The sequence below is a fragment of the Chamaea fasciata genome, unplaced genomic scaffold (assembly GCF_029207755.1).
Source record: "Chamaea fasciata isolate MVZ Bird 193981 ecotype frontalis unplaced genomic scaffold, bChaFas1.0.hap1 SCAF_1, whole genome shotgun sequence".
NCBI classification, from domain to species: Eukaryota; Metazoa; Chordata; class Aves; order Passeriformes; family Sylviidae; genus Chamaea; species Chamaea fasciata.
The window spans coordinates 88970772-88987406 of NW_027094086.1; the positions used below are offsets into that span (position 1 = coordinate 88970772).

A 16635-nucleotide genomic window follows, 5' to 3' on the forward strand; every position below is an offset into this window, starting at 1 on the left:
CAAGGCTTGATAAAGAACTTATTACAGGTTTTAGAAATGGAAAAGAAACATTGCGTTCCTCTGAAAGCATTTTGAACCATCTCAAATATCTATCCACCTGTGCCAAGACAAAGACTGGCCTATCAATTGATAAGAGATGCACTTAAAAGAGTGAGCCTAAACAAACACGTAAGAGCACATTTAATTTTGTGGAGAACAAAAAGAAAAAAAATCCATTTTAAAGGTGGAAAGAAGAGAGAATTGCCTCTAGCAAATATAAATCACAGAGCCTTGGCATGCTCCTTTTCAAGGCTGAGACTCTGTAGAGATGGGACAGTATAGAAACAGGGCCAAAGCCAAGAGCAGACTGCAGGGCAGCCACTGGGAGTGGTGCCAACACCGCTGCAGAAGATGCTCCATGCTTTTTCTCACACCACGTCCTGTGGTCTTGATGGTGCTGCCTCCACAGGGAACATCCCTGTCACACCACCAGGTGTGGAAGTGCCTGCCTAGCCCTAGAAGACAGGCAACTCTAGGCCAAAAACACAAGCCTTAACTGTTTTGATACTGTTGTTTCACTGTTCTGCATGTCCAGTTGGTCTGTTGGCCAGTCACCTCCTGGTGAGCCTTCTCCAGGTTTTCAAACATGATTAGCACTAGACTGATCAGTATTCGACAATGTTCACAAGATAGAATTTCTTTTGTTGTTTTATTTCTCGGATATTCACGTGCAGAACCCAGGCATTTAGGACACTTTCAACTTCCTTCACTAAAAATGTAGGAAGAGTTGGAATAATCACCTGGGACTAAATTTAATTGGGGTGCTGGTGTTCAAGCCCCCGCTTATAATGAAATCTTTAATGGCCAAGTGACAGGAAGACTGGGCATGTCTGATTTGATAGACCCCAGTGTTGTAAAGCTCCCTTTGATCTTGATTTATTAAGCTGTTAATTTTCACCAGCACAGAAAATATTTTCTGAAATTAATTAGATAGTTTCCAACTGAATCACCAGTAACACAGAAAGCTCCGAAAACACAGAGAACAAAATATGTGCCACTAAGATGGGGTCTCAGGAGCGCCTGAGACTGTTAGAGCCAAAATTTAGCCTAATATTAGAACAGGGTATAGCTTTGGTTTTATCTGGCCACTTCTCTATTCCACTTAAGCTTTTTGCATGCTTTTGCTTTCTTCATTCAGGATTTTTAAGAGACACGTGGCACATTTTTAGTTCTGATATTGTCCTTTCTAGTTATGTCTGTGTAGAGAGAACTAATTTATAATTAGAGGCAAACATTTAACAAGATAGGAAATGTTAAAAGTCCTCAAAAGTTGCTTCTGACAACGCAGACAAGAATGAGGTTTGAGAACATGAATGCCCAGAGTCCTGCTGCCTTGCCATGACACAGCTGGTTATTAGTGACAGCTTTAGAAAATTTTTGCAGCTGCAATTCGTCCAATAAATACTCTGCAGTATTTTATAATGCAGTAGTCACATATGTATCAGAAAACTCCTCTGTAGATGAGCCCAAGACATAACCCAAAAGCTTCCTCCACTGTGATGTCACCTCCAGCTACCTGCTCTGGCAGGGCTGCATTCATGAAGAGAGGTTGCATTCACATGGAGACGGTGGACAGTTCTCTCACTCTGTGCCAAGGGAGAAGCAGCAGAGCAAAAGCAGTTCTCCTTCACCAGGTTCTCATGGAAATTGGACCCTGGTACAGTTTGTCCCTCTATAATTCCTCTGTGCTGCTTCCTGGAGAGGAGTACCTATCACATACAGGCATCAAGAAATCTTCTCTTCTTTGAAACCCTCTTCAAGGCTCTGTACAGGAATTCATGCAAAGCTATACTTTTCAACTTTTAGGGCTAATCATGCCTTGCTTTTGTTCTCCAAATTCAACCTGAATCTTGGATGCATACGTGGTGCAGAAGAACAGCAAAGAATTTCTGTCTCAAATCTTCTCCTGAAGACATGGCTGCAGATCTTGCTGTGGTCAGCAGGAGATGCATGGCAAATCTTTCAGAACAGTTTTTGACTTGTCTTTATGAATCTGCTCAAAAACTCATTGAAACAAGAAAGAGACCTCACCATTTAGGCACAAGTGATTACAGGAGAGAAAACCTGAAAAAGCAAAGTTACTTGTCCAAATGGTGCCAGCAAATATTAGGCACATCACCCCATGGTGTGCTCCCAACAGACCACACTGGTTTTTGCACTGTTTGTTGGTTTGGGGGAGTTTTTTGCACACTATTTTACAGAATTAATTACTTGGAAGTAATTCTAGTTGTATATAGTACAGCAAAGGTTGCAGTATAAGGTCATTCAGGCAAGGAAGAACCTCAATAGGTCTTTAATCCAACCTCCTGCTCAAAGCAGAGCTAAGTATGGGATCAGACCAGATTGCCCAGGCCTTTGACCAGATAGGTCTTGAAAACTTCAGAGGATGCCAGCTGTACAATCTGTCTGGATAAATCTACTCCACTAACTGCCTCTTCTCATGGCAGGGAAGACACTTTCCTTATAATCCAGTCTTGAACCTCTTTTGTTTTGCTTTTGTCCACTGTCTTTCCTCCTCCCACCACACACCCCTGAAGAGTATCATTTTATTGATAACCTGGCTTGTAGGTACTGGGAGGCTCCTCTTGGATGTTCCCCCTACAAGCTGTCTTTGTTCCAAGCTGAACACACCTTAGTACCTCAGGTGCTTTAGACCTCAGCCACTGCAGTGACCCTATGTTCATCTCATTCTGGGGTTTTGGTATTTTTCCTGGTGGATGCTAAGCTTGCACAATAGTCTAGATACAGTCTAAGGTCTGGTGAATAGAAGGAGAGCCTTCTGTCAATAGAAAAATCCTTTGATCTCCTGTCTGTGGTTCTTCTTGTACCACCCAGGAGTCTGTTGTCCTTCCTTGCTGTCAGGGTACAATGCTGGCTTACATTTGGCGAGGAGTCAAGAAAGAGCATTTCTGCCACTGGCAGTATAGCAAACACAGCCAGTTCTGCCATAAGCTCAGGATCCCAGGCATGTCCTCTTTCTCCATGCAGTGGTTGAGCTGGGGCAGAATTTGAAGATTTTAATGAGCCTTTCTACAGCCCCTGATGCAGCAACTTTTGATGCCATACATCCAGAAGTTCCTGGCACCCTATCTGCAGCAGTTGTATCTCCAATGTGTGCTGACCAATTCTCCAGCCATGTTCATGCACAGCTCCCGTGTACCACTAACACTTCAGAAGAACCATATATAGCAAACCTATGCAACAAATAAACATGTATTTATCTCATGATAACACCAAAAGAAATACAGTAACTATAGTTGTTAGCAAAATGGGAAAGGGTAAGGGATGGCCTGCTTGTCAAAGGTCTGATGTGTAGCAAATATTGTGGGATCCACAGCTGTCTTTGAAGTAATTGATTGTCATCAAGAGTGGAGAGGTTGATGTCTTAACATCTTTTTCATCAATTCTAACATACAAGTTATTACACAGTGCTGAGTGGTCACAACCCTACTGGGAACCAACATCTTGCAAAATTGCTCATTATTCTCTTGAGCATGAAAAACCTCAGCCAGAAGAGATTAATCAGACTTGCACACCTGGCTTCACACAGTTTGCATCTTTTTGGTTATGAGTGTTTTGTGCAGTGATTTAAGACTCTGGTAATATTTTGCTGAGAAAATACTTATCACAGATTCTGTGTTCTTATTTCCCTTCCAGCTTCCTACTCATGTACAGATGCCTATGTCTGATGTATATTCCATGCTGGAGACAATAATTGTTACTACCCCTGGTTCCTAAATCATGTACAGTGTGAAATTAAAACAAACAGAGGAAAGAACTGTAAAACTCGGTCACCTCACTCTTACATGCAGGGAGAAGTTGCTCTATCCTTCACTGTAGATGATGGTAGCACAGTTTCCAACAGTGTGCCCAGAGCCCATAGATGTGGGCAAGACCGCACTTGTTCAGCATTGTAGCTGATCAGACCACACATTAAAACTTGCAGCACCAAGGTCTCCATTACTAGTGTCAGTGAAGATACACAGTTACATCTCCCAGCAAATGAATTGAACTCTCTTCCCACTGTAGTCATTCTCCTTTTACCCATTTTATTTAAAGTAGAATTTTCCTGAAGGTAAAGGGCAGACAAGTAGACTTAATGCCTCTGGTCCATTTCCAAGAGTCTGTTTTGGTATTAGGACCATATTCAGACAAGCTCAAGAACCTGGGCGTAACACAGACAGTCTGAATGAGGACATTAAAAATAATGAGCAAGATTTTTGGCAGATGTCCAGTGGAGTCACCCAGAACTGGTACCATTGAAAAGATGTTGATGTGAAGCATTTGTTTAAATTTGAGTAGAAACTAAAGGTCCATACCTTTGCCGTGCAGAGTCAAAACGAGAGTGTGTGCATCTGACTCATGACCAAATGAATATGTGGCTACTCACGATAATTAAGCTAGACTTGTTCTCCTGTGCAATTCCAGAGCTGCAGTGCCTGTGTCTCAACTCTACTACATGAATACTTGAATGAGAAAAGAAATTTTTGCTGTATTTAGAAGAAAGAAGGAAGGATTCCTGTTTGCTTTATACCTGAGCTATTTGACATGTCATGCTCACTTCCAACATACAACATTGCTCTGATCTTCAGAATCACAAAAGGCAGAAAACCCGGATGATACTTCCAGTTATTCTTTTATCAAAAGCAAGAGATGCCTGCAGCTGGAGTCTCTTTGAATTCACCATTAAGGATGGCTGCCACAGAGTGATGGGGCATCCAGGCACAGGCACTGCAAAATGAAGACTTTAATTGCCATACTGCAGAAAAGGATTTTAAACCTGTATTTGTCAAAATGGAAGTGCAGATCTCAGTGTAGTCTTTGTAATTCGGGACAAGCTCTAGAAGTAAAATTGCCTGAAGCATAAATGTGTGAAAAAAAAAAAAAACAACACTTTTTTTCCACAAATCCCATAGGAGCTTTATTCTCAGGGCTCTATACAATTTACTTTTTACTCTTCCTGTTATTTACCTTTTATTGAAGAGTGTGTTCTTTTATGCAGGATACACAAAAGAAATGTATGCAAATAACATGTTTGCAAGAAAAACAAGGTGTCCTTTGTGTGCTTGAACAGAAAATCCTGAATGTGTTTTTGGTTTTTTTTTCTTTTACTGCTTTGGCAAACCCATGAGTTAAGTTTCAGACTTGGTAGAGCCATCAGTAGAATTTTTGCCTGCAAGAGACAACATGTTAAGTGGATTTAATATTACATTGAAAGGCAAAAGACTCGGATTCTACTCTCTATATCTTTTCCACTCTGCAATGTGGAAAGGCCACTTCTTCTCCATGGCCCTACATCATGGTGTAACCCCAGCCAGAAGCCAAACCCCACTCAGCCACTCACTCACTCCCCCACCAGTGGGATTGGGGAGAGAATCAGAAGGGTAAAATTGAGAAAACAAACAAGTTGACATAAAGACAGTTCAAAAAGGAAAGGAGAAGCCATGCACACAAGTGAAGGTAAACAAGGAATAAATTCACTGCTTCCCATGCTCAGGCAGTGTTCAGCCATCTCCAGGAAAGAGGGCCCCATCACATGTCATGGCTACTTGGGAAGACAAGCATCATCACTCCAAACATCCCCCCCCCTTCCTCCTTCTTACCTTCACTTTATATACTGAGCATGATGCCATATGGTCTGGAATATCCCTTTGGTCACTTGGGGGGATCACCTGTCTTGGCTGTGTGTCCTCCCAGCTTCCCATGCATCCCAAGTTTCCTCAACAGTGTTACAGTTCAAAAAGCAGAAAAGGGCTTGGCTCTATGCAAGCCCTGCTCAGCAATAACAAAAAACATCTCTATATTATCAACTCAAACTTTGTTCAGCACAAATCCAAACCAGACACCTTGACAAAAATTAACTCTACCTCAGCCAAAACCAGCACATGGTATTTCGTCTTTGCACTCCCTTGGACCCCCCTACATTAGCCTCTCAACATTTTGGAGAGGGGGAACATTTACACTGTCAATGTGTTGTTCCTACCATAGCAAAACCACTAATATCAAGTGGATGCTGTGAAAGATGTGACTACCACTAAAATAAATCAAGAGACATATCTGAACTTGGCTCATTGGTCTTTTTTCACCTTACAATCCGTAATCATTTTTGAGAAGTGTTACTGCCTTCTAGTCCTGATATCAATCTTATGTACCCTGGTTATTAGGTATGGATAGAAGAATGCGCAATACCCGGAACAGGCCAGGAAGAAGGAAAGAATGAAGGGAATGGGGGAAGGATAGTTTAAACTAAAAGGAACCATCTGGAAAAGGACTACAGAAATCTGATAGCAGTCAGAATAGTGATGACCTTTGGAGAGCAGCATCTAACTCCCAAACTTCTTCAGGTCAAAAGAAGATTCTGGCCCTTCAATTCCCTTCCCACGTTGTAGCAAGAGGAGTGGACAGAAGCAGCAAAGGACCAAAGGTCATGCAAGCCTTGCCCACAGAGCTACATTGCAGAGACAAATATGTGCAGTATTCCAGGCTGGAAAGGGCCTAGCCTTCCTCCAAGAGACAAACTCAGAGTTGTTGTTCACAGTGCATATACTTCCTCTCTCTTTCACTCTTAGCATGTATTGTGACCATTTCCCCCGTCCATCTTGGCAACTACTAGCCTTCATGTTAGTTCTTTTTCCTTCTGAAAATGTTTCACAGTGCAACTCCAAAAATCTCCATTCTGCAGTTGAGTTCTGGAAGAGAGGTTTGCTTGTGGACCTCTCACTGATTTCTCATTGAAGTAAGGGAAATCTTTGCCTGCTTGATCAATTATGGGTTTCAGTGAACGTTTTAACATTAGAGCTAAAAAGGTAAAATTCAGTCCACATAAAAATGCCTGCCACTTCTGTAAAAGAATACATTAGTCCTAACAATCAAAGTGCCCTTTAACTTTTCTCCTCATGTACTTTTCTCATCCATTTTTCCAAACCTGTCCTGTTTAGCATTCAAACCTTATTTCTGTTCTCTTTTGCCCTATAATGTAATTTTTTTACACCAGATGTTTTGCACATTACAAAGCTGTAAGAAGTGTGACTGGTAGTAATTGCACTGCAGTGGCTGAGATGGATCAGGAATCCCTGAGCTTTTGCTCTGGCAGTGATGGTGGTGAGTCATCCTGTAACTTCAGACACTGAATTGCTCTCATCCTAATTGCTCTCCCCCTATTTGCGCCTGTTGAGCGGAAGAAGTCGCATCTACCTCACAGGGCTATTTTGGAGGATTAGGGCTTTAAAGTGTGCCACAAGCCTTGTTAAGTATTGCTTAATGTGTTTATTAAGGGGCATGCACAGCTCTGGGATGTTTTTTGTGGGACTCAGGAGTGCTGCAAAACAACAGCGTTTTTTCCGGAGACCATGCTGAGCATACAGTAGGAGTTGTCTGTCACAACAGGGAAGGCGTGCACACTCCCATGTTGAGTAGCAACCTTAGTACCTGCTCACCCAGGCAGATACTATCATCTCCATCTCACTGACATGAAAATTAACACCAGTGCTCTCTTTCTTTCTTCTAGATCCTGGCACTTCTGTGAAACTGCCTTGTATGCCAGTTAAACTGTCACCTCCACTACCTCCAAAGAAAGTCATGATTTGCATGCCTTTAGGGGGGCCAGACCTCTCTCTCTCATCCTATTCCACACAGAAGAGCTCCCAGCAGCCTTTGACCCAGCAGCATCACACTGTCCTGCCATCCCAGTTAGCAGCTCACCAGCACCAGCTCCAGTACGGCAGCCACAGCCAGCACCTTCCTTCTGGGTCCAGCACGTTGCCCTCGCACTCCACAGGGTACCGGATGATCGAGGAACTGAACAAAACGCTAGCCATGACCATGCACAGGCTAGAAAGGTAATGGATCAACTCTTAAAATTCCATACTGGTGTGCACTGTTTCCTGCTAACCTCAGCATCTGTACCATTGCTTGAGTTGTGTTCACAGGACTTGAATGAGGTGTCTCCTCTGGGGTCTAACAACTTCAGGGCAGAGTCATTTCTGGAGAAACAGAGGCAGAGGAGGAGGCTTTTTCCAGGCTTGTTTGACAAGTTTTTGGAAGAAAGGAAATAAAGGCCAAATTTCCTGAGCTCCTTGTTCTGTTCAAGGAGGTAGATAATGTAGCCAATGGAGAGGATTTTAATAGGACATGCCTGGCTTGCAGTATGTACTGCTGAGGCATAACTGCAGAGCTCCAGTTGTGTGGAGGATTGCTAAATGCAAGGAGAGGAAGATTCATAAAAGAGCAATTAGAATCCAATGTGCCACTCCAGCAGGGCATCTGATTAGTATTACCAGCTAGCTCAAAACAATCTCTCAGGACTTCCTACCAGTCACTTAGAAGGGTTTTAATGCCGTATTTAAATTATTTAAATTAATTTAAATTAAATTATATGTTTGATCTTAAAATAAGTATTTAACTCATTCCACAGCAGCTACCTTCTTAGCCATTTGCATCTGGCAAGAGGCAGCACATTTGATCAGAAATGCCTTACCTGCCTTGGGGCTGTTTTTTTGTTCTTGTCACTTAGGAGTATCTCTGAGTGTTTCTCCAAGTGGTCTGAGTAAGTGAAGCATGTTGTATAAATCCAAGCTGGCCTCATAGACTGCAACATCAGCAAGCTTTGGAAAATTTATTTCACCTTGCAGAGCAAAACTGAAGAAGACCCAGAACAGGGAAGATAGTCTGAAAAATTACATGTTTTATTTAGTACCAAGGACAGCTTTGTAGCCAAGCTTGTTCTAGGAGCATCAGATCATCCTGATATACAGGAAGGCAAAATATCTGGTCTAACAGACAAAATGCCTAATGATTTACCCCAGTATTTCTGTCTGATGATGCTACCTTCATTACATTCCATAATTGGAAACAACTGGATTATTGATGGCAGTTTCTCCTTACTGCCTGAAAAAGAGTCAGGAGACCAGAGGCTGTCTCACACTGCCAGCTTATTTTAGTACCAGAATAGTGACACATCTGTGATTACTTCATGGGTCTAATGTTTCTACAGTATGGGGGAATTCTCAGCTGGGGGAAACCTACTAGGGCTATGAAGGAGATTCTTATTCCCATCAGTGAAAGAGCTGTAGAGGTAGGATAGAAAGAGCATCCACATTGTCCCCCACTGCCATACCCAGTGATTACCCATTTACCTCTCACATTGCCAGCATGGCTGGTCTGGTGCCTCTGCACCATCCCAAAATTCAATGCAGCAGGCACAGAGCGTAGCTTTTGCCTCCCAAAGGCTCCTTTGGGGCTGCACTGCCCATGCAGTCCCCAGTTTAGGTCGGACATCTTAATGTCTGGCTCACACTGTGTGCAAAAGGCTCTTTGTTATCCTGGACCCAGTGACACCTCTGAGTATGACTTCATTGTGGCATCTGTTGCCCCACAGCAATGAGTGCTCCATTTTCTAGTCATCCATCATGTTTATGTCTACAAATACGTTTAACTGATTTAAGGAAGGTGATGCTGTTTGGGTTTAACTACTAATTTGAAGCTGAAGCTCTGCTGCTTGTTAAAAACTGAATAAGCACGCATTCACGTCCAATGTGAAGCAATTGCTTCCCTTTGCAGTTAATAAGAAGAAAATAAGAAAAGGTTGTCGCACTGATATTTCACATTTAAAATGAATACAAATCCTAGTTCATGATATTGCAGACAGATTTTTCATAGCCTTTTTATGTTGATTAACTGTTAGCTAAAGCATGGATTAATGTATTGAGTACTTTGTTGGTGCTCCTTGTCAAAACAAATCAATAACTTTTACACTCACAAGGGAGAAAATAGGTCATGATCATTTTCTCTGCAACAGCAATTGGTATTTTTGTAGTATATAGAGGTAAAAGTTTTTCAAACCATTTACAGTTCTGTGGAGCTGATCTTGCTGTAAAATTCTTCATTATCTTTTTTCAAGCCACATTGTGATGTAGATAAATTCACCAAGTTTGCTTGAAGATTTGTGCAGATTTTTAAAATCTATGTATTTAACTTGGGAGACAGTTATTTGCACCAAATGCCACTGTTTTCTAGTATTTTTTACTTACTTTCCCTTATTGTAAAAATCTGCATTAAACCCCAGAGAAATTATACTGCAGTATTTGTCATTGCACACTTCAACCCAAAACTCTTGAGGGCCTGTTTAAACTGCAAAGATCCTAGATCTCCTTCCTCTGTTTTGAATTTGGTAGTGTGCTCGCATCTGTAGCATGCATAGGATATGGAGTGACATCCTACACTTTGTTGTTCCTTCCAAGCTGACAAAGTACTGGGCCACTACTGTTGGGTCAATAATCCTGAGGAGATGAGAAAGCCTGATAAGTTTCTGAGACGCCTTCTGGTGAATACTAAGGGATTTTTCCTTCTGATCTCAGACATTACCTCAAAAATATCCTGCAACTACAGTGTAATTGCCATGGTGCTGCAGTAATAATGCTGCCAAGTCTGGTAATTTGGGGGGATATTTAGAATAGTGTTTTGATTTTAAGAAGAGACGATCATATAGACAAGTAGAAATCAGGTTTCAGCTCTAAATTTTTTCTTTTCCTTCTGGAATTTTTCCTTTTCTTCCTTGTATCTAGTTTCTTTGGTCCTGCTGCAGTCGAAGCTCCTCAAGGTCATTTAAGTGCTACTAGTATTTGCTGAATCAGTTTGTATAAAATTCCCATTTTTTCCAGTAAACTTTTCTTAGACCTCACAACTCTTCTGTTCGCCAAGTCTCTGAGTGTGGTCATGAACAACAAATGAAAGGCTAAAACCTTCCCTTCCTCTAGTAATCTGTACTTTTTGCTTACACATATAAGATCTCTGGAATTCAGATAGTCTAACAACATCTGAAGACTGATAGTTGAAATCAGTGCTTTGCCAATGAGCCACAGGCTTGCCAGAGAAAAATGAGCTTTCCCTCTGTACAGACCTGGAAGCCAGATTTTTCTGTCTCTGACCTTGAGAAAGTTACTGAGTCTCTCTATTTTCCCCTCCTCAGGAGTGATTGCATGTAACTGCCTCACCTAGATCTAGTGCATATTAATCAGTTAATGTCTTAAGGTACATTAAAAGGCATGTAATAGCTATACAACTCCCAGTTGTTCTTATGACTTAAAATGGCAGTTAATTCCTGGATTTTTTTAATTCAACTTTATTACAGACATTATGGCACATTAAGTTCATTTGTGCACTTAACGCTTTTGATTGCAAACATTTTCTGATACTCATAACGTCTACTCATAACCTATTCTCAGAAGGGCAATCTACCCCTTGTCATAGTATGACTATTATGACATGCCATTTGTGCTGCCAGTTGGCCTCTATTTTCCCTGATAAATTACCAGTTTTATGGTAGATTAAGTTGAAACAGAGAAATATGTCATTTCCATGTAACCTTTTTTCTGCAACCGCTTTTGCTGATTTGTGTCCTACTGCAAATGACTTTCCCCTTCAGCCCGATTTCCCCTTATGTCAAGCATAAGTAAAACTCCAGATTTGGACACCATTTTTTACCATTTCAGAATGCGTTTTTGGAGTTGATGAAAATCTGGTAAGCCGTGCTACCAAAATACACAGATTTCATCCTCCTGACTGAAATGAATTTGAGCAGAAAGACCATGTCCCAAAGATGGGCATCACAAACAGTGGCTAAGGAAGATTTAGAAACTCTCTTGTGAGACCAAATTGTGTCTTTAATTTTGACTTAGTGAGGCAGTTTTTTGATCTGAAATAGCCTGATTTTCTGCCTTGCCTGTATAATTCTCAGCCTGTCTGGAAAGGTGACAATTAATTTCATTTACTCTATGGGCTCATGTACAGGAGCAGGTGCAGATGAATCCAGGCCTCAGTTTGTTCAATGTATGTACTAAAGAGCTGTTAAGTGGCGATATCTCACTCCAGGCTAGAATTGCCTCTGTGGCAGAGCAATGAAAAATCACTGTGTCCAAAAAGACTGTGTGAGACCAGTTCCTCTGGGACACCCAGCTCAGCTTCAGACTGTAGATTTATGAAATGAAATGCATTAGACATTACCGCCAGTGTCTTGTAAATCTTATGAAACATATTTGAGTCAGAAAACATTTATCTTCCATAAAACTTGTCAAGAGAATTGCATCTTGTCTAAACTTTAGCATTGCCTAAGGATAGAAACACTCAATATTTATAGCATTGCCTTCTCTCTCTGTTTCTCACACACATTCCTGAAGTAGAAATGTATATACAGTAGTTCGAAGCTTTATCAGATTTTTTGTTTTAACTGTGAAGTACAGAAAAGTGTACTGTGCATCTGAAAACATTCTGATAAAAATGTAACCCTTTATTCCAAAATGAAGGGTCCTGGCATGACAGAGAAGAAGTGTGCAGATTTTTCCCACTAGACTTTACAGGAAGTATTTCACTTTTTTCTTTTTTTTTTTTATTTTGTCTGTACCATGAGTCACTCATATGCTTAAATTGTGATTTTTCATTAAAGTATTTTCTCACTAGAAACATTGTAAGGTATAGTGGTGTAGCTTTTTTGATCATGTAAAGATGATGCAGCAGTAGTTGCAAGTTCTTGTACTAGGGAGCTATGAATTGTTCAGATCCAAGCATTATCTTCTTGAAACAAGTACTTGCTTAACTGTAGCTTTTTTCTCCAATTTTGTTGCAAAACACAAAACTGGTTTAAAATGGGCTTTTTGAAACAGTAGTGTGCTTTTTGGTAATAATGCTAAAAGATTTTGTGGTGTAGACCACCTGACCGTGTGGGAGTTTTGCTAATGACCCAGAGCCATTTGTACATAATGGACATATCCAGTGACCTTGATTTGTCTTTTTTAAGTATACTGCAGTACTGCATGTATTTCATAAGCACTTTGCTTAGACAGCTGACTTAGTCAAATTGCTGTGGAAAGGGCTGATTTTAATCAAGACCAACACAAAACACTAGGAAAAATGAGGGGCTTAAAATAGAAAGTAGTATTATCGAGAAAGTGGATGATTCAGAAAACTTACAATAGGATGAGAAGCTGCCTATTTCTTTATCATTAGTTCAAATAAAAATCCTCTGTGGTAAATCTTGTTGCCATCCTATATCTGCTCGATAACCTAAATTGATGGATCACTTTGATATCTGCTACCCTATGGACACACCCATAAGGATACATCCATAAGCTACATCCACGCTTCACAGAACAGGGAAGCACCAAATAGTCCTGGATGCTGAACTACTTCTTGCTCCTTTCATTTGTACTTCAGAAGGGGCTTAGTGAATTCATACTTTCTGTGTATGCATTGTTTTAAAATTAACTGAATGATTCAGTGGTTGTGTGTGTACAATTGGAAGATTTGCAGTATTTTTTTAGCAATGTTAACAGAATTTCACAATATTATAGTTTTTCTCAGAAATTTGAGTCCAGACATTGGAATTTCCTCCCTTTCCTCTTTAAAAGACTTACTCAGAAATTTGCTTACAGAGAAAACAGACTTAATGAAGTTCATAAAATAAAAATTCTGAAAGCATTTCAGTAAATTAAGTTAGTTCAAAGTTTTTAAAGATTGTAGTGTGTTGATGTGTCATTATGAGAATTCAGCTGATGAATTCTAAAACTGCATCTGGGTTAAAGTTTCTTGTGTCAAACTCATTGAAGTCCAATACAAAAAATTGCAAGCCAGTTCTTCATGAATCTCTCTTACTTTGTGATACAAAACATGGCTATCACTAAGAAAATTGAGTTTCTCTCTTCAAGGCATCTAGTAAAGCTCTGCATCTCATTTTTGGCTAGTCTGCAATAATACATGTTGGAATTAACAAAATTATTTCTTTGAAGCTGAAGATGATGATAACAGCATGGTATGGTTTGTTCACAGGATCTGAAGCCTTTTCTTCTCTTTAATCCCTAAACACATTTGGAGTAGCATTATATTCCTAGAACTACATTTTTAAAAGACTCTCTCAAATGTTATCTGACAGCTATTTAAGAGTCCATTCTAACTTTTGGGTCAGAAGAAAGCAAAATGCTTCAAGTTGAAGATAGTAGATTCAGAAGATTTCTGTAGAAAATCTTTTAAAGAGTAGAATACATTTTATTCAAGATGCAGAACACTTCTGGTATTCAGGCTAAAATATTCAAGGGAATTGAGGGTACTCAGTACTTGATAGATCCAAGTTTGTGTACCTCAAGGTCAACTTGCCCAGCACATCTGCTTTCACACCTATGTTCTTCTGGAAAGTAAAATGGGAGTTTGACATAGAGAGGGTGTCCAACAGGCAAATGTTGCCCATTTTTCATAGAGCTGTTGCATCAGCCAGGACTTCAGAGAGGGCAGTTTCTGCTGTCTCACAAACAATCCTGAGCTACCACCATTTTTGCCTGCCAGTCTCTCATTCTGATTTCACACTGGAAAAGCAACCTGAGATATTTAAATAAAAATTGGTTGGGAAACATAGTTCTATTCCTGACTTTTCCTTTCACTTTTTGTTTGACTTTGATCTTCACCTCCTCGTGTTCCCATTTCCCTACTTGATATGTTATTTGGTAAAGGGCTTTAAATTCAACACATAAATAGGGCTAGATAGTAGCAGTCCTCACCACAGGTCTTATATCATGAAGGAAATAATCAATCACACCTGTGACAAAAGAAATATGAAATTAGTGCCAATTGATCTTCAGCACCTGGCTGGATAAAGAGCTGGGACAGGACAAGGGATATATATCATCATGGACAACCCCCAATATATAACTGTGCCATTAGCAAACAAACATCCCAGGTTTTAGCTACTTCCCTATTTCCTCTCACCTGCTCCCAAAGTCACTTTTCTCCAAGTCCAGTTTCACATGGTCTCTCCCCTGCACGTCAAAGAGTTGTGCGCTTGCCATCCTCTCAAGTCACTCATCACTAGTGCAAGCCACTAGTTTTCCCTCTGCCTTTCGACAATTATCCCCTACAGTCTATCCTTCCTTCCTCCCAGTCTTACTCCACCTTCTGCACTCAAGTGAGCTATTTCCTCCTTGCTGCCTGCACACCAGCGGAAAGGTCACACAGACACCAGAGTGAAGGCGTGCTTACCACTGAGCAGCTGGTGCTTACCACTCTGACTAGCTGGTCACTAAGTATTTGCCACAGACCTTTAGTGCTTTGTCCTGGCTGACAGCATTTCTGCCTGCATGCTGTCCTACCTCCCTATTAAGTGTTATACCCTAAATCGAATAAGTACTCAGTTTAAACCCATTAGATTCTTGCTGATCTTGAAAATCTTTATGTTCTCACTTCTTCTCAAAAAGGTATGAAATACCACTATTTTCCTATATACAGTGAGACAAGCAACTCTGCCTTTCATTGAGCTGTTTCCTTTAGTTTATTTATTTGCTTTTCTTTCCCAGCAACCCTGGTTTACACCCAAATGACAGTGTTACAAAAGCAGGACCTGGGGGCCTTCCAGACATGAGACAAGTGCCAACTGTTGTGATCGAATGTGATGACAATAAAGAAAATGTGCCTCATGAAACTGACTATGAAGATTCTTCCTGCCTCTATCCAAGGCAGGAAGAGGAAGAAGAGGAAGATGAAGAGGAGGATAACTCATTATTTACAAGTAAGACTCATTCCATTTTTCCTTTCTCATTTAATTTTTACTCTGAACTCTCAATACACAAAGGAAATACACACCTTGTGTATTTTCTTCCTTGGCTGTGGCTTTTGCATCTCTTGGGGCTTGACTACATGGGGACACTAATTCAAAAGAACAAACAGTCTGAATTTATTGTGATTTCGCTAATATACATGACTCCCTGTCTCGGTAGCACTCAGACTAAATTCAAATGACAGATTTGGGTTTGTATTGTTTCAATTACAAACTGGCTTTTGGATTCACTTTCCCAAATGCCCATGGTGAAGAGAAGCCCTGCCTTTGGCTTTAGTCAAGATCGTCTCAGTAGTTTTTTCAGTAGTATGAAATAAGTGCCACACATAGAGAATCAGAGCTTTTCTATATAGTCAATATTAAATCATTTTAGAATCATGAATGTACACATGCTTTGGAAGGGGTCACAATCAGAGGATTTGGCTCAGATAAGAAGAGGTTAATCAATGCCATATCACAGTTACAGACTGGGAAAGGACCTGTGGCCTTCTTGACCTCTGTAAGGAAACCCAATTCCTGCCTCAGTGTGGCATTGTAGGACTGTCCCATGAAGATAAGATACAGTACTTTATGTATGACAACTGCTTGTCATCCTAGACATTGAAGTTCCAGACCCTTGCGTTTCTTTTCTTCTGAAAACTGGAAGCAGTACAATCAAACACCATCCCTTTGAAAACACACAGAAAGAAGATTCTAAAACAGACATATTTCATCTACTCAGAACCCCACCTTACCCTGCAAGTGAAATTAAGCAGTGTTTGCTCTTAAACTAAAACCAGAACAGAACTGCACTCTCACACTCTCCTAACAAAGGCCAAAACCTCTCATGTGTCTGTGTTTCTCTGTGTCTCTTGCTCAAACTGCTTTGGACACAAGCCTAAGAAAGCAAATTTGAGCCATAAAAGGCCACTGGTTTTTAGTGTCTATGCCACTGTCACTGTCCGGGAAGCAGTCAGTAAATGCACACAGAGATATGTGCTGCGTCTGATTGACTTTTGATTCCT

At 40.6% G+C, this 16635-nt stretch overlaps 1 protein-coding gene across 7 annotated transcripts in view; it reads left to right on the forward strand.

Moving 5' to 3' along the window:
- The window catches only part of PHACTR1 (phosphatase and actin regulator 1), a 304928-nt gene that overhangs the window by 238028 nt on the left and 50265 nt on the right, over positions 1 to 16635 (forward strand). For all 7 annotated transcript variants that reach the window (XM_066188313.1, XM_066188338.1, XM_066188331.1 and 4 more), the window contains 2 exons: positions 7547 to 7877; positions 15372 to 15583. In XM_066188313.1, coding sequence (XP_066044410.1) covers positions 7547 to 7877; positions 15372 to 15583 — 543 coding nt within the window. The remainder of the gene's footprint in view (positions 1 to 7546; positions 7878 to 15371; positions 15584 to 16635) is intronic.